Raw genomic sequence first — 17,629 nt, 5'->3', positions numbered from 1 at the left:
CTCTGACCTCTGGGTCCGCTCACAGCACACAGTTCTAGCTGGGTCAACGGGAGATGAAGGTTCTGGAAAAGCGTCCTCCATTGCCGGCTCGAGAGTGAGCCGGACCTTTCCCAGCACACGTTCTTTCATAAGCTGGCTAAAATTGGGAGCACGCGTCGAGAGGTCTGGGCCTAACTGGAGCTGGTGGCTGCACCTGGGGACACACTTCTAAGTTGTCGTATTCACAGATGGACCCACACAGAACGGTCCCCTGCTTCGTGGCGGGGTGGCCCTGGGAACACCGAAGGCCCCTTGTGACAACTCTTCCTGCTGGTTCCCCCCCCCCCAGGAGAGTGGGCATGCCCAGGCCCGGGGCAGAGCGTGAAAGGCTTGTGCGTGGACCTAAGAAGGTGCTGACCTGGTCCAGGGAGCCCCGCAGGACCCTGGTGCAGAGACACACGTTTAAACGCTGCCACCCGGGGACCTGGCCTTCTGAGCTGATCCCTAGCCAGACGCCAGCTGATGGGATGCACAGGGCTGGAGCTGCAGAACAACAGGCATCAGGCTGCGGCATCCCAGGGAGGGACCGTAAGCTGAATGACGGGCACTTCTCGGGTGGCCTTCCCAGGTGCCAGGTCCTCGGCTACCTGTTCAGCGTACCCGGCGCCCACGATGACTTTCTGAGGTTCCTGTCACTGCCAGATGACAGATGAGGAATCTGGGGCTGGAGGAGTCAGGAACTTTGTCACCAAGGACACAGAAATGAGAGAGCCAACTTGGGTTTTCAGGCCGACCTTGTCACCCAGCTTCTAAGAGGAAGCTCCTCTGTCCTGTAAAACAGACCCTGTTTGCTCCTTTCCCTTGTCCAGGTCTAAGTGCTCGGCCCAGCCCTGGCCTGTGTGTCACCCAGGAGACAGCAATCCCTGGGCTCCTGCCGAGGCCACATTTGCATTCAGACTGCAGGTGCCTGGCGAAGGCTCACCCCCGAGGAAGATGTCGGAGACCTTTAATCAATTACGCTGCCGATTGTCAGTCCTCTGTTTACAAATTCTTGGCCCAAGGACCTTGTTATTATTTTTTTTTAAAGCCATGTTCTCTCAGAGACAAGGAAACACTGCTCACCAGTCAGGAGAGGAGGGGTCCAGTCCCAGGTGCCACCAAATGGGTCAGTGCCACAGATAGGTCAGCTGCCCTTTCTGGCCTTGCTTGCCCACTTGACAGATAGCAATCAAGGGACGCCTCTGTGTTAGGACTTAGGGAGACAAGGAGACTCCACCTGCCCCACTGAGCTGGTACCCGAGAGACTCTTCACATAATGAAGGGGTCGACAGATTTCTAACACCCTTTTTTTTGCAGGGGGTGTGCCAGGGATTGAACTCAGGGACACTCCACCACTGAGCCCCGTCCCAGCCCTGTTCTGTGTTTTATTGAGAGACAGGGTCTCACTGAGCTGCTCAGGGCCTCGCTGTGGCTGAGGCTGGCTTGGAACTCTCGATCCTCCTGCCTCAGCCTCCCCAGCCGCTGGGATGACAGGCGGGTGCCAGCCTCCACGCCTGGCTTTAACACCCTCTTTTAAATAGAAACCACTTGGCTTTTTACACCAAAGCAAACTCGTACAGAATGTTCCAGCCTAGGCTAAGATGCAGCTGAGGATGAGACTGTAACAGGGAGGAAACCCGGGCTGATTTCTCCTCCCTGATTCTTCTCCCTGCCCCCTCAGGCCCAGTAGTGAGTCCCAGCACCTGGGGACACTGCTGTGCCCCATGTGGTAAAAGCCCAGTACCTGCTGGGACCAGTGACCCATGACTTGTCCCAAGTCAGCGTGGTGGCTGTTTCTGCAGGAGCAGACAGAGCCCTTCCTCCTGCCCAGGCCCCCCCTGCACACCTCCCCATGAAGGTGTCAGGTGGCTTCCACAGTTACTCACTCACCCAGGGAATGGGGACACCGTTCCCAGGGGCTCACTTAGTTAGCCTCCAGCCGTGCTCAGTGCAGCCTCCTTGTTTCAAACACGACTCTGTTTGGCTGGAGACTTCTCACCTGGCGGATCACGTGGGGTCCAAGCTGGACGCCACCTTGGCTCTGGACGACATTCCCTCTGCGTGGGTAGACAGACCACCTGGCAGCCCTTGGCCTCTGCCCCGGAGCCTCTGCCCCGAGTCAGTGATGCAAGTTCACAGGCAGATGGAAGAGGGGCGCGGCCCCTGGGAAATGTGGGTAGACAGGCTGCTCCTCCAGCAGCTCCTTGAACTTGTCCTTATGGTGGGCTCATTTCCAAAGGCATAGCGTAGGAGGGCATGAGTGTGGGATGCTCAGCACCTTTTCTTTTCGTATAAGATTGACCCTTTAGAGATTTTGCCTTTGATTGATTGATTGATTGATTTTGGGATACTGGGGATTGTACCCAGGGGTGCTTAGCCACTGAGCCCCAGCCCCAGCCCTTTTTCATATTTGATTTAGAGACAGGGTCCGTCTAAGCTGCTTAGGGCCTCACTAAGTGGCTGAGGCTGGCTTGGAGCTCGGGATCCTCCTGCCTCAGCCTCCCGACCCAGTGGGATTTCAGGCGTGGGCCACCCGCCCCTGGCTGGCTTTGCTGTTTTGTTTTCTTTTTCAACGATAGTTGAACAACGCGCTGATGGGTTGAGTCTGCTCCTGCTTGTTCACCATGCGGGACACTGGCCCGGCCAGCTCAGATCTGCCTGTTAAGACCGAAACCAGAACCGAGACGGGACCCTGTAGTAGAGTCCCCGGGAACCAGAAGGCAGATCCCAAAGGAGGAGCACTTACTAAGGGGACATTTGCAAGGCTGTGAGGTGGCCAGGGAGGCCTGGGGATGGACCCGGAAGCACCAGGGGTCAGCAGCAACTGCCATCAGGGCTGAAGGGGCCAGAGAGGGACCCAGGGGGAAGGGAAGGGGGAGGGGCGGGGAGGGGAAGGAAGTGGGCAGAGAGGAGGGGGAAGGGGAAGGGGGAGGGAAGGGGCAGGGAGAGGGGCTGCTGGCAGGAGGGCTGTGGCCTTGGGTGGAAGGACACGGCCAGCACCAGGAGATGCCTGGAAGCCATGCCCGAGAAGGAAGGCGCGCGTCCTCTCCTCCGTCCTGCCCNGAAGGAAGGCGCCGCGTCCTCTCCTCCTCCTGCCCTCCGCCCCAGCCAGGTCCTCCGCTGGTTGAGGCCCAGGGGAGGCCACGGGGACGGGGAGCCCACCAACGAGGTTCCGGGAACCAGCGCAGGCGCTTGGCATAGCAGGGTGGGACCATGAGGGACCCCGGGAGGCCGCGCAGCAGGGTGGACAGTGCCCACACGTGCGTCCCCAGCGCCGGGGGAGGAGCCTGCGCAGGGTGGGGTCTGAGCCCTGCGCTCCTGGAGGGTGGCCAGTGGCCAGGACTTAGCCCCAGAGCGCCTCGGCCAGCTGTGGGACGACAAAGGCTCCCGAGGAGGGTTGTGAGGAAGGTCCCCAGGGCCCACGACAGGACGCCTGTGGATTCGGCCCGTCGCTGTAGTCACTGACCCGTTTTGTGCTGGGCTCCGGGAGCCCCTCCTGACGGCGGCTGGTCCGCCCGAGCTCTGGGCTGAGCCCTGGGGCTGTCAAGACGAATAAGACTCATGCTTGACCCAGAAGGGACATTGCAGTCTGGAGGGCACAGGGCATGTAAATAGAAGCCCCTGCGGGTCCCAGGTCTTGAGGGCAGGGACCAAAAAGCAGTGCGGGCGTCCCTCAGAGGAAATGACCAGGACCTCCAAGGAGGGAGGCACCCAGATCCCAGCAGAGGAGGCAGGGGTCTGGGGCTTGGTGGTGTGAACGGTCAGGACCTTAATAGGCCCCACAGATCTGGGGTGACCCGAGACAAAGGTGCCCAGCTCCTGTCTCTACAACCGAGACCCCAGGGCTGGGCGCGAGACCCTGTGGGAAGCGCATCTGCTGAATGGAAGGAGTCTCCTCACCGGGGGCTGCGGGGGAATTGGTTCAGGAACCTCCCACAGCGCCCCAGGAAGCTGTCCTGCCCCCTGTCTAATTTGCTGGCCTCACAAAGAACCTAGAACAAATGGCCTGCTTGCTGCAGTAACGATGCTATTAATAACAGCTGTGCTGGTTGTACTTTTAAAAAGTAGAGGGGATGGCTGCTACCATTTAATTAGCACTGTGTGTTTGCCAGGATCCACGCTGAGAGCTTTATATGGGCTATTTCACTTACTTGCTCCAGAACTCTGGAGGCAGAGCCCTGTTATTAGCTACATTTCACAAAGGAAGACGCTCAGAGAGGGCAGGTGGCTTCCCCAAGATCACACAGCAACAAAGTTTGGAAGTGGGATTCCACCCCCAGCACATCTACTGTTAAAAACCAATTCCCTGGCCCCTGGCAACACAAGAATAACACACCCTTTCTTGTGCTTCTTTCTAGTGTGCAGACAGCAGTGGATTGTAGCAACGGCGGCAGGAAAGAAATGTAAGTTGAATCCCAAGTAGAGATGAGCAGCTTACAGAAGTGAGCCCCTGGCGTCTCTGTGCAGTTCACTTGAGAAACAGCCCCACCTGCTTGGAAAGAGATCACCAAAGCTGGACTTCACAGTTTCATATAGACCGAGAGCAGCCGGTGCCTTATCTCACCATGTCCCCAAGCACCTTCCGTGGCTCCCCATTGTCCAGAACAGACTTTTGGGTGGATGTTTGTGTTCTGCACATTTTGACCTTACCTTTCCATGTCACCCATGCCTCAACCTTTAAGGACCCCCATACCTATGTGTATCAAAAATTTCTTCCACTGAAAATGTCTTTCTGCAGTTTCTGTGTGGCCAGGTCCTGACCTCCACTACCACCACTTGGGACCTTCCTTGTGTCCCCAAGAAGCAAATCAAGGCTCCCTACTGAGCCAATCTTAGCCTCTCTTCTCTATCCCTCCCTACAGTTCTGGTCATTTCTCCTTTATTCTGTAGTTACTTAATGAGATGTGTTTCCACTCTGCTTGGCTAGAGTCTTGAGGGCAGGGTCAATGTTGAGTCCATGGGGACTGGTACAGAGTGTCCATGACAACGTGTGCGCACGCACACACGCACGCACACACACTCACACAATTTCCTGGTTCACCAACCAGGACATAATTATTGAGTATCTGTGTAGACCTCTCCCTGGGCCGTTTTCAGAATCACAGAGCACAGAGTAAAATCCCCAGTTCACAACCACATTCCAGTTAAGATAAGGAGTTAAACCTGCCACATTTTCTATTTCACGGACATCTTATTTGGTATAAAATTCAATGCCAAGTCAAGTACAGTGGCCCACACCTGTCATCCCAGCAGCTCGGGAGGCTGAGGCAGGAGGATCGTGAATTCAAAGCCAGCCTCAGCAACAGCGAGGCCCTAAGCAACTCAGTGAGACCCTGTCTCTAAACAAAATGCAAAATAGGGCTGGGGTGGGGCTCAGTGGTTGAGGGCCCCTGAGTTCAATCCTTGATACCCCCAAAAAAATCTGTTTTGGAGCATGTTTCTCCCCAAGGAAGAGTGCAGAGGTCAGTAACATGGGCGTTGGAAATGAAAGGAGCAGGGCTTAGACCTCGATGTCATCAACTAGCTGGACGACCTTGACTGAGACCCAATTTGGCCCCTGCAGACCCCACGACTCCCATCTATATGCTGGGGACGGCCCTGACTCCCACCCCTGAGGGACGATGCACAAGGTCCTGCCTGGCTTGTGCTTTGGAGCAAAGGTCTAGTTATTGGGGGTTCCACGGTTGTCATTGTGACACAGAGTCCTGTGTTCTGATTGTAGAGACAACTTCTCCGTCATCAGCTCCCAGCCAGAGGGCAGTCTGCAGTCCTGGCTGAGCTGTACTCTGTCCCTGGCCACAGACACCGCGAGGAGCCCCTCTCGACAGTCAGCCGTCAGCAGCTACACCCTCAATGCCAGGTAAGAGTGTCACCTGCTGCCGCTGGTTGGCTGACAGCCCCGAATCCCATTTGCAAGGTTGTCCTTCAGGTCTTCCGGCCTCAGCAAGGACAGCCTTGGTCCTAACAGTCTGAGGCATTCCCCTGTCCCTTCCTGACTGTGTGACTCTCTGGGTCTCCTCTTCCTTTACTCTCAACCATGAATTAAGGTCATATCCACTGACTCAAAGGGTCGAAATGAAGAGGATCTGTTGCCAACCTCTCCAAAGCATGGTTTTCTGATTATTGTAAATAGTAGTGTGAACTTTAAAATATTAATAGTTATTATTACAGTTGACTTCTACTTAAGACATGATAGTTTTCCATTTATAGATAGTTACAGTTTTAAAATTTTTTTTGTTAAAAAAAAATAGTTACTTAAGTGTTTCATTTTAGCCAGGCACAGTGGCGCATGCCTGCAATCCCAGGGGCTTGGGAGGTTGAGGCAGGAGGATTGCAAGTTTGAGGCCAGCCTCAGCAACTTAGTGAGGTACTTAGCAACTCAGCAAGACTCTGTCTCTAAATAAAATATTAAAAAGGGCTGGGGATGTGGCTCAGTGGCTGAGCACCCTGGAGTCAATCCTCAGTACCAAACAAACAAAAAACAACAAAAAACTTTGTGCTTTGTTTTTTATTGTCGTTTGTGAGGGGGAGTGGCTATAGAGAAAAGAAACTAAAGCCAGGTGCCGTGGTGCACACCTGCAGTCCCAGGAGGCTGAGGCAGGAAGATTTCTTGAGTCTAGTTGAGACCAACCTGGGCAATATACTGAGAATTAAAAAAATAAATAAATAAAAGAAGGAAGAAAGAAAGAGAAAAGAGAAAGTTGAGCTGGATGGTTTTTCATTTTATTGGGAGACAGGACCATATCGGTTTCATGCTACCCATGCCGGTCCTCTTGACACTGGCCACGATAACATGCTCATGGGCCCACAGGATGGCCCGGAGCGGGCTCCCCGACAGACTGGCCCCCCGGGGTGCACCCCTCCTTGAATGAATTAAGTCCACCCTCCCTCGGCTTCCAGCCCCATTTCTCTGAGTCTGCCTGGTTTTCCCTCTCCAGGGCGACCCTCTTGTAATCAGGGCTTCATGGCCTTAAATCAGGAATCACGGATTAAGCAGATGCACGATTAAGATGACGTGCACAGGTCTCCCTAACCCAGGGCCCAAGAGATAGACAGAAAGAAGAGTCAGAGGCCAACGGGGGCCCAGGCCACCCTTCTGACTCGAGCCTCGTTTGCTCTGAAGCAGGGTCTCTCTCGACCAAAAGAGGGGGCAGGGGTTCACGCTGCCCCTTGGGCATGTTCAGCAAATGGCAAATGCCTGGCCCACATCTGGTTAATCCTAGACGGAAATATTTGAGGTAGAAAATGTCAGTGCACCCCTTTAAGCAGGGGGAATCTGGGGATGATCTGATTTTGCTGATCATCCTTTCGACCTCGGTCTCCCCTGCCCACAGTGCATGAGGCAGCAGAGGCAGAAGTGGGGTGGCCAGAGGAGAAAACCGATGCTCCGTCACATGAGGTGCAAGTTTCATAATCATATTACAGTAGGGTGCCCAAGAAGGACCCATAACCCGTGGCTTACACCTTACGCACCTATTTGCATGAGAGACAGTGGGTGTGGGGTGGTTTCCATGCACCGTCTAAAGTCAGAGCATCTGGAGTCCAATCTTTTATTTGCGGATCCACAGCTGTGTGATTTGGGGCAAATTGCTTAACCTCTCTGTTGGTGCCTCCTCGTGGATCAGTCGGGGTTGTGGTCAGGGTAAATGTGGGGATGTTCATGGTGTTCTGTACCCAGAGCCTGGTGCCTAGGACATGCTCAGCTAATTAGCTGCTTTAGAAGCATGATCACCTCCTGAATGCTCAGAGCAACGCCAGGAGGTGGATGTCATCACTCACCTGTTAGGAAGATCGTGAGACTCCGGGAGGCCCGAGCAACTGACTCTGCATTGGTCTGAGCCAGCTCCTCTGCCACCCCTCAGCGAGGGTGGGTCCTCAGCAGCCCATCTCCATGCCTCCTCCCCCTGCCCTGCGTTCTCCCTCCAGGTCCTGGGGGCAGACCCAGCGAGTGAAATTGCCTGCACCTAGAACCACGGAGGGTCAGGGGGCAAACGAGACACTTGGACACTTGTAAGAAGGAACTCCTTGTCTCTCCTGGGGACATGTCAGTGTCCCAGGGGCTGGCTTACAGTCTGTGCTCAATAAAGGTTTGGTGAATGGATGATTATCATAGCAGTAAGGCTAGAGTAGAAATGGGAACCTTATTTAGCCATAGCTCGGTAGCCATTGTGGCTCAGAGAGGGTGGATGGTTGGCGCAATGTCACACAGCAAGTAAGTGGAAGAGTTAGGATTTGAACCCCTGATGAAGCCTGTATTTGGATTTGCCCCACTACCATGGCTCTCTGATGTTTATCCAGGTGTTGGACTGATCACCTGGCAGAGTGTGTGGGTCAATCTGTCCTGTTACTAAAAGTGTTTAAGGAATGCTATTTAGCATTCAACATTCAGCAGAAGAGGTTGATTCAGGGCCTACTGTGTGCCAGGGCCCATGGCGAGAAGCCCTGATCATTGTGAACCTTTCCTTTGAATTATAATTAAAACCAGAATTCGAGACATTCTGAGTTGGAAAGAAGCATCGGGCTTCTCTAGTCCAAAGTGCTCATCACAGAGATGGGAGAGCTGAGGTCTGCAGAGGGCGGATCTCACCTGAATAGACAGTGATCACTGCCCAGGGCCTCCACCTCCAGCTCTGTGAGTTGCACAAGTTGCACAAGTCCTCTTGTGAGGACTTCCTCCCTCCAGAGCGTAAAGTAAAGTGCAGGTAAATGTTGAAAAATGGAAATGCTGATTGCCCTGATTTGATCACTACGTGTTATAGGCGTGTATTGAATGATCTCACCAGACCCCAAAATATGTAAAATCAAAATTAATTTTCTACAAAATTTTTTCCTTCCTTTCCTTTTCCTTTATTAGTATTATTTTTTAATTTTTGCAGTACTGGGGATTGAACCCAGGGCCTCACACTTGCTAGGCAGGTACTCTACCACTGAGCCACATCCCCAGCCCTTTTTATTTTAATGTGAGACAGACTCTCACTAAGTTGCTGAGGCTGGCCTCAAACCCATGATCCTCTTGCTTCAGCCTCCCAAATAGCTGGAATACAGGGGTGGGCTACTATGCCCAGTTCTTCAAATACATTTCTAGTGGGCTCTCATTTCAGGATTCCAACATGGCCACACTGTACAGAATTTCAACTCTTTTTTGTTCTGAATCCAAACCTATCATGCCCAGTTTCAGAGAAATATTTATAGCTAGATTCAAAATGTCTGAGCTTTAGAATGAAATCTCCACTGGGGTCAGGGATGGGGGGATTCAATGATATCATAGCATAAATACCATTACTATGATAATGAGAAGAATATTGGATTTAAGGAAAACTAGTAGAGTTACCACTCTTCTAAAAGAAAAGCGTTGGACGAGGTAAAGAAAGGATAATTACAAATCTGTATCTCAAGATAAAGGAATTAATTTCTTTCTTCATATAAATGAAATGATTTCCCGATTCATAACATGACATGAAGTTGAGGTACAATTCATTTTATGTTCCACTCATGCCTGGGTAGGTGATCATTGCTCCCAGCATACTCAGTAGTATTATGAATAAAAAAGAAATTAAAATAGAAGACTAAAATCCTCTTGGCCAACTCTCCAATCTTAGCTCCCTTTCCACAGGGATCAGCCATCTTCTGTTTGGAGCGCACCCTTCCACACCTCTCTCTATGTAATTATGTCAGGTATATGCACTTGTAGCAAAGGGCATATCGTTTGGCTTTTAAAATCATAAATTATATGATGCTATTTTATGTATACTATTTCTGAATTCTGATGGTGTGTTTCTTTCCCTTCACAATGTATCTTGGAGATCTTTGCTTACCAGTACACTAAAGCCCATCTTATTCTCTTAAATGCCTGCAAAATCCGAGCGCAGTGGCACATGCCCATAATCCCAGCAGCTCGGAAGGCTGAGGCAGGAGGATCGTGAGTTCAAAGCCAGCCTCAGCAACTTAGTGAGGCCCTAAGCAACTCAGTGAGACCCTGTCTCTAAATCAAATATAAAAAGGGCTGGGGATGGGGCTCAGTGGTCAAGTGCCCCTGAGTTTAATCAAAAGAAAAAAAGAAACTTAAATCCTTGCCAAAGATCTCAAGGTTGGTCCTGCTTTGCTGAACTGTAGGTCTTCATATTTCACTTTCAGGAGCTTTCCAGATCTTTCCTATAAATCTGTCAGGCTTCAAGAAACACGCGTCCCCAGGCACCTGGGCGAGTGGTTCTCCAGGTCACAGGGCGTCCGAGTGTTCAGTTGGTGCAGAGCTTGCCAAATGAGCCCAGCATCCTCCCTGCTAGGAGACTCGGTGGAGGGGCAGAGCAAAGAACTGGGAGGTGTGTGTCCTTGTGTCACCTGGCGCATGGCCGGGCCCCATAGACGAGCCTCTAGGTTCTTTCCAGTTTGACTGAGAAAGAAGGTCACTTTAAAAACAGAAGAGAGTGGAAGGCAGTCTCCTGCCACGGCCTGAACTCACAGCCCGCATTATTTATCAGAAGATGTCAGCCCCAGAGAAATACACCCAGCCCCGTGATTTACCGCTCAGCCGCCGCAGCTGCCGCTGAGAGATGCAGGTGCTTCTGGAGACGGAGACACTCAATTACCTCTGTGGCCCCTGGGGATGGCATTTATGGGCTTGGTGGTGGCAGCTAAAGTTTGTTCAGGGGGCTCTGTGCGCCTGGTGGCAGGTGGTACCAGGGCTGCCCAGGGTTGGCACGCCCCTGTCCTCCAGCCCCACTGAAGCCGCGGGCTCTCTGATCCCTCCCAGCCCCGCAGGTTTCCAAGGGGACAATGGGCCTGACTCGCTGAGACTCCCATCCGCGGCCCCAGCCGTGGTCCCACAGGGCGTCAGGGCCTGGGCTGATAGCTTGACCCGACTCTGCAGGATGCTCCCTGGTCAGCTGCTGGCCGCATTTGATGGGACAGTTAACACTCCAGCCCACCCAGGGACCTGCGTCTCCTGCAGCCCAGTTGTTCTTTCTGGATGTATCATGGATACCACGGGGTCCTCCCCATTTTCTGAGGTGGGGTGGGGGTACCGGGATTGAACTCGGGCCCTTGACCACTGAGCCCCATCCCCAGCCCTATTCTGTGTCTTATTGAGAGACAGGGTCTCACTGAGCTGCTTAGGGCCTCCCTGTGGCTGAGGCTGGCTTTGAACTTGTGATCCTCCTGCCTCGGCCTCCCCAGCCGCTGGGATGACCGGTGTGGACCACCCCACCCGGCCAAACTCTCCATCTTAAACTCCATCCTCTGTACGGCCTGGCTGAGTTGCTTCTTCTTCCCTTCACATCCAGACTTCTCCAAAGGGAGGTCCACAGTCACCGTGTCCCTGTCTCTCTCTGCCTCAGTCGACCACGCCCCAGAGCCCGCCCTCACCAGCGCATCCAAACTTTTCCCATGACCTCAGAAGTTCCCAAGACACCAACCAGGGGGCGTTCTCCGGTCCTTGGCTTCCTCTGACTTCTTCCCAGCCTGGCTGCGGTCAAACTTCTTGAAACTTTTTGCTTGACCTCAACATGTCCGTCCTTTGGGGCTCCTCAAACTCATTTCCCAGGCTCTTCCCGCCCGACCCCCCAAAAGCGAGGGTGCCCAGGACTCTGCCCTCGCTCACCTGGCTGCTCCTCTCTCCACCTGAGGGCAGGCAACTGTCTTGTGATCTGCATCCCCAGATGTGAGCAAGTGACCCCCCCAAATCTGGACCACTCGCTCTTGGCTTCTCCCGAGTTTTGAAGGGGTCTGTCTGAGCTGAAGGTGGTCACTGGTCGCCTGCTGCGGTTCTCGCTGACACTTCCTGTCCTCTTTGATCTGCTGGGGAAGCTCGTCTCCCCGACCTGTGTCATCATTATGATGGGAGGGGGCCTCTGTCACCCCTGAAGCCCCTCAAGCTGGGGATCTTGGGTCACCCCAGCCTGCCCTCCCTCCCTGCCATTCCCAGAGTCAACGGGTCCCTCATCTGGATGACTCTGCTCCCCTGGGGACCCTGGGATTCAGGAATTCACCGCAATCCTGGGTCGGGGTCTCTCACCAGCCTCTCTGCTTGGCTTCCCACAATCTTTCTGAGGCAGCAAGATGGTGGCCAACGACCCCAAGCTCAGGCCTGTGCCACTCTGGGTCCGATGGCATAGGAGATCTCTCTCTCTTCTCAACAGTTCCCCCACACCCCAAGCCCAGGTAAGTCCGTGTCCTTCACAGAACCAGTCAGAAGGGACCAAGGGAGCGAGAGCACCTCTCACCCCAGGACTCAAGTCATGGTTCTCACCTGTTCTGGGAGACGGGGAAAGTCCCAGGAGACCACCGGACATGGGGGCAGGAGGGGCTCCCCAGAGGATTATGGGCACCTTGACTGAAGCAGAATATTACTAGGTGGATAACAATGGGGAGCCCAGCTCCTCCCCTCCCCCAAGGGGAAGAGGAACTATGAGGACAGACCTAGCACCGGTTCCGAGTCCCCGTCGGGTAGCCTAGGGAAACCCAAACAAAAGCGAGGGTCCCGGTCAGAGACTTCATTTATGCCTAGATTCCGGTGGCCCGTCTTGTCACCGCATCATTAGCGGGGCTGCGATTTGATCTGGCCGCCCAGCCTGGCTCTCGAGTCGCTCTTGGACTTGCCCATCCTGCAGTGGGAGCGTGGAGATTATTGTATAAATCATTCTCACTCACATAATCATCGTGATTTTAATTACTGTGCTATCTTCGCTGATTACTGTTGTATGTATCATTTGCTTTGGTGCCGATTTCACACAACTGCTCTCCGTCGGGCTAAAAGATGGTGTGACAACTTTTTCTTTGCTGGGGAAAATTTCCTTTCCGTAAACACGTTGAGCCTCTACTCCTGGCTTTGAGGTTCTTGGTTGAAGAGAGAAAGATCTAGATCCCACCGCCAGACCTGTTGGTTTTAATTTGGTGCAAGGCTGACTTTAATTCGTGAAAAGGTCCAAATTGCAGGTATTGTTGTTGTTGTTTTTCTTTCTTTCTTTTTCTTTTTTTTTTTAGATAGAGTTGTATTACTCTCAAGGAAAAGCAGTTACTCTCCACCAAGCGTGAAGCCAGGCGTGGGTCATGTGAGGGCTGCTTAAATGATTAGATAGGACCACTTTGTAATTAGCTCATTAATTATGTGAATGTGAATGGTGGCACTTAGCCGTTGAAAACAGCCTGTTCTCAAAATAGGTTAAGCAGCCTCCGCTAATCTTCTTTCAATAGTACATTTATTTACGGGTCTCTGCCTTCTCGGAACCAAAGCTCAGGATCCTCTTAATCCATCTTGAATATACTTCATGAAAGGACCCCTCCTAACTATGGTTGTGTGTCTCCCTGGGACATAGGGCTCTTTTCAGGTTATCAATATCGGCAAGATCAGAAGAAAAGATGCTGAAATTGAAAGCAGAGACATGTTCAGTGCAAACCCGTCACCCAAGGAGCTGACCGATCCTTGGGCAGGTGCAACAGGGTGGAGCCTGGCAGAGACACGGGGCTCATCCCTAGGACAGGCTTCTGTGGCAAGGAGGCTGTGTCCCGTGTGTGACTCTGGTCTTGGACGGCAGGTCTCGGGGCCTTTCAGGTAACCCAGGCTCACCGAAGGTGGCTGCAAACACCTATAAAACCGTTGGAATGAATCGCTGAGCGTTCAGAACATTTTCTTGGAATCCATGCTTCTCTGTTTGGCCCAAAGTTTTCTTAAATAAACTCATGACTAAAATATAAATTCAAGAAGGTGCATCTGGATGGCATTTTCAAGAACGGATCACAGCTCTGTGGTCACCACCCACATCCAGACCAGGGCATGGCAGCTGCCCCTAAAACCTCCTCGTGCCCGTTCGAGCCCCAGCCTCTTCCTTCTCCGAAGGTGACCAGGCTTCCAGCACCTCCCACTAGATGTGCTTGGCCTTGAACCTGTGTGAATGGAAGCTTCTAGGACCTGCTCTTCCTGGGCCTGGCTTGTGTTGGTGAGATCTGCCACGTGGGTGTCTGTAGCCCATGACTGCGGTTGCCCCGCAGGTGACTGACAATCTCTAGAGACATTGTGGGTTGTCACAACTGGGGAGAGAGGTGCTTCTGCATCTGGCACGTTAGAGCCCAGAGATGGCACTCAGTATCCCACAGCGCACAGGATGGGGCCACAGGGAGCCATCTGCCTCGAAATATCACTGGCACCTCCGTGGGGCAATCCCGATCTGTAACGTTCCCCTGTGGGGATGTGGAATAAGGAGACGCTCACTTTATTATTAATGGTGCAGGGATCCTGCATCTTCGTCGTAACTGCCATCTTTCCTGCCAGGTGACGGCGGCACTCATTCCAAACCCCACAGGACAAACAGAAGTCCCCAAGATCGGCAGAGGGTTTCCCTCCGGGCACCAACCCCTGGACTGTTTCTTAACTGACGTTGTCATCTTACTAGTTTTCGAGGAAGCCCAGGTCCCCTGAGTTTCTGTGGACTTGGTTCTTCTAAGACATTAGTGGGCAGTTTAGTTGGTTTTCATTCCAACGACCTGCTGTCCAAGACCCGGAGTCGTAGGCAGGACACAGCCTCCTTGGCATGGGAACCCATCCAGGAGGGACGTGGGTCCTAAGAATGAGCCCCGTGTCCTCCGCCACGCTCCACCTGGGCGCACCTGCCCGGGGTGGCCCCTTGGACAACGTGTTGGCACTGGGCATCTCTCTGCTCCCAACTTCCACAGCCTAGGACTCCTATGACCTGTGCCACACTGAACACTGGGGAGCACACATCTTATTGCACAGGTACACCCATTTCTGCTGGGTGTGTATCCAGAAATCATAGGTACATTTCCAGCTCTAGTGTGTTTTTTTTGTTTTCATTTTTGTGGTGCTGGGGATTGAACCCAGGGTCTTACATGCTCAGCAAGTGCTACAGCCCTGAGCCACATCTCCAGCCCTTTTATAAATTTCATTTTGAGACAGGGTCTTGCTAGATTGCCGAGGCTGACCTTGAACTTGGAATCCTCCTGCCCTCTCAGCTGAATTCCAGCCCAACGGTCGTACCGATTTCCATTCCTGACACCAGCTCTCTACGTCCTTGCCAAAGCCTGTTTTCATTATTTGAAAAAATTAGTCATTCTAGCTGGTATGAGCCATATCAGATTTTGCTTTGAGCTTACATTTCCCTCATAAATAAACTTCTCCACGTGCTCATGTCTTTATTGGGACATCCTCTTTGATGAAGTATCTGATGAAGTCTTTGCCCTATATGTCTTTACCTTTGATTGTCTGTCTTCGTTTTATCGATTCATAGAAATCGGCAGGAGAGTTTTGTGAGTTGTAGATGTTCTCCACTGCATGGAGCCAGCCTAGCATTACAGCTAGACCAGGGTGAGCTTCTCAGCCCTGCTGCTCTCAGCACGCCCTGCACCTGTCCTAGCCTCAGCTTCCTCGTCTCTAAAATGGGATAATAGAGGGCAGTGTAGCTGGGTGGTTAGGGGAGTGGGTTGGGGCCCCTTGGTTTCAATCCTGTCTTCCACTATTTACCATGATTTATCTTTTCTGAGCCTCATTTGGGACTTGGGGAGAGGACCTAGGGGCTGCTTCAGAGGATCATGGTGAAGATAAAATCCAGTGGTGTCCACAAAGCCAAAAGGAACAGTTCATGTCGGCTCATCACCTGGATTCACGGTGTCAACCCAGGGGCTTAACAGCAGCTTCTCGCTCTGCCTGGTACATAGTATGGGCACGTGTCAGCTCCTCGTGTCATCTTGGACTCGGTTGCTGTATCTTTGGGCCATCTTAAAAGGACATCTGCTGTCCCATCCTGGGCTTTGCCAGGATTAAAGCGCATGAATACATTTTTAATCTCTTCTATAATTTCAGGGTGTGGATGAGGCCGTGGGGTGACAGCCCACCTTTGGGGACGACGCATGGTGTCAATAAATCTGCATCGGGTTTCCTGTGGCGGCGGCTGGCCCAGCCTCTGACGAGGCTCAGACCTGGGAATCACTCTTTTGCTATGTGATTATGTCTAACACCTGTGAATCCAGCGTCGCCTTAGCTTGGACTTCACCGTGTTGTTCAGCGCATCTCGTGGATCTTGAAAAACACATAAATTATGTTGATGTAAATTCAACCAGGGTCGCTCCTGCCCGCCTTCCGCCTGGGCGCGTGGCTGCAGCAGAGGAGGGAGGGAGGAACTTCCCGCGGACTCACGGCCTCCAAATCCAGGCTCTGCCGCTCAGCAGCGGGCTGCTGTCCAGGGAGCCTCAGCTTCCACATGTGCAGGGTGGGCAGTGACCTGACCTTGACCAGTGACCTGTAAGAAACACTTGCAGATGTGTCTTTTCCATTCCTCAGCCCCCGGGCGACTTGGGTTGAGCACTGCAGACAAAAACCAAGCAGATGCTTCACAGGGTAACCTGGCAGGGACGGGTGGGGTCCAGGCAGGGGACACTGTCCCAGCAGCTGGCTTGCTTGCAAGTGAAGCAGCCACTTCTGACTCTACTCTCTGGCCTTGATGGCAGGAGTCAGCAAAGAAAAACAAGTCTTCAGATTTTTAAAATATGCCGGGCGTGGTGGCACACACCTGTCGTCCCAGTGACTAGAGAGGCTGAGGCAGGAGGATCGCAAGTTCAAAGCCAGCCTCAGCAACAGCGAGGCCCTAAGCAACTCATGAAATCCTGTCTCTAAATAAAATACAGAATAGGGCTGGGGATGGGGCTCCGTGGTCGAGGGCCCCTGGTACCCCCTGCCAAAAAGACCCCAAAACCCAGCATGGTGGCTATCATAAGCCACACTCATCGTCCCGTGTGCCGTACATCATCTCTAGATCTCTTATGAAACCTCACACAGTGTAAATGTGTGAATGGTCGAGACACTGTGTTTTAGGACATCGTGACCATACAAAGTCGGCCTGTGTTCAGATGCTGCATTTTTCAAACACGTCCGGTCTGTTGATTGAACCCACGGATGCAGAACCAGCCTCAGGGGCCCGAGTGCATGAGCACCTGGACAGCCGTGTCCTTTGCTTTGCTTGGGGACCTGGGGCAGATGGAGCAAGAACAGCCACACTCGGGATGCGGAATTCGCCAGGGACACTTTCCTAATTCCTCACAGAGCCCTGTAAGCTAAGTCACCACCATGGCCACTCCAGCCACCGAGCCAGGGGAGGCCTACGTGCTACACGGCTGGGAAGGGAGGGACTGGGATTCAGACCCAGCCTTGTCTGCAGCCAACCTCATCATCCTGGCCCGGCCTGTCCCCTGGAATGGCGCTTCCAGTATCTGTTCCCATATCATCTCCGCCTCCTCCCCCTCCTCCTCCTCTTCCCCTGCCGCAGCCCAGCCCAGCTGGCTGGGCAAAATAACCGGGGGGTGACGAATAACTTGTGAACGTTGATACAGCAGGAGTAGGAGCCGTTTATTGCAGGACAGGAGCAGTATTTATACATTCCACACAGCTTATCTAATTAGCATAAACTAGATACATCAGTCAACCAATCAGGAATCTCCACACTTAATGGCTCGCTTTTGTTACTTCTCAAACCACTCCCTCTGGCATTTTGCCAGGCACCATCCAGACTTGTTTACGAACTCTAACATTCCCCCTCCCCTGCTCCTCCTCCTCATGTTCCTCCCCTTCCTCCTCCTCCTTCCCCTCCTCCCCCCTCTCCTCCCCGCTTCC

The 17,629-nt window shown here is 52.9% G+C and overlaps 1 protein-coding gene across 1 annotated transcript in view; it reads left to right on the top strand.

Moving 5' to 3' along the window:
- Myo18b (myosin XVIIIB) overlaps positions 1-17,629 on the top strand; it is a 320,748-nt gene that overhangs the window by 296,989 nt on the left and 6,130 nt on the right. Inside the window, exons 58-59 of the mRNA XM_048784886.1 lie at positions 4,377-4,421; positions 5,741-5,878. Coding sequence (XP_048640843.1) covers positions 4,377-4,421; positions 5,741-5,878 — 183 coding nt within the window. The remainder of the gene's footprint in view (positions 1-4,376; positions 4,422-5,740; positions 5,879-17,629) is intronic.

Source organism: Marmota marmota, unplaced genomic scaffold, assembly GCF_001458135.2.
Source record: "Marmota marmota marmota unplaced genomic scaffold, marMar, whole genome shotgun sequence".
Lineage (NCBI taxonomy): Eukaryota > Metazoa > Chordata > Mammalia > Rodentia > Sciuridae > Marmota > Marmota marmota.
Note: the sequence above shows the minus strand (reverse complement) of the source record. Positions and strands in the feature narration are given on the sequence as shown.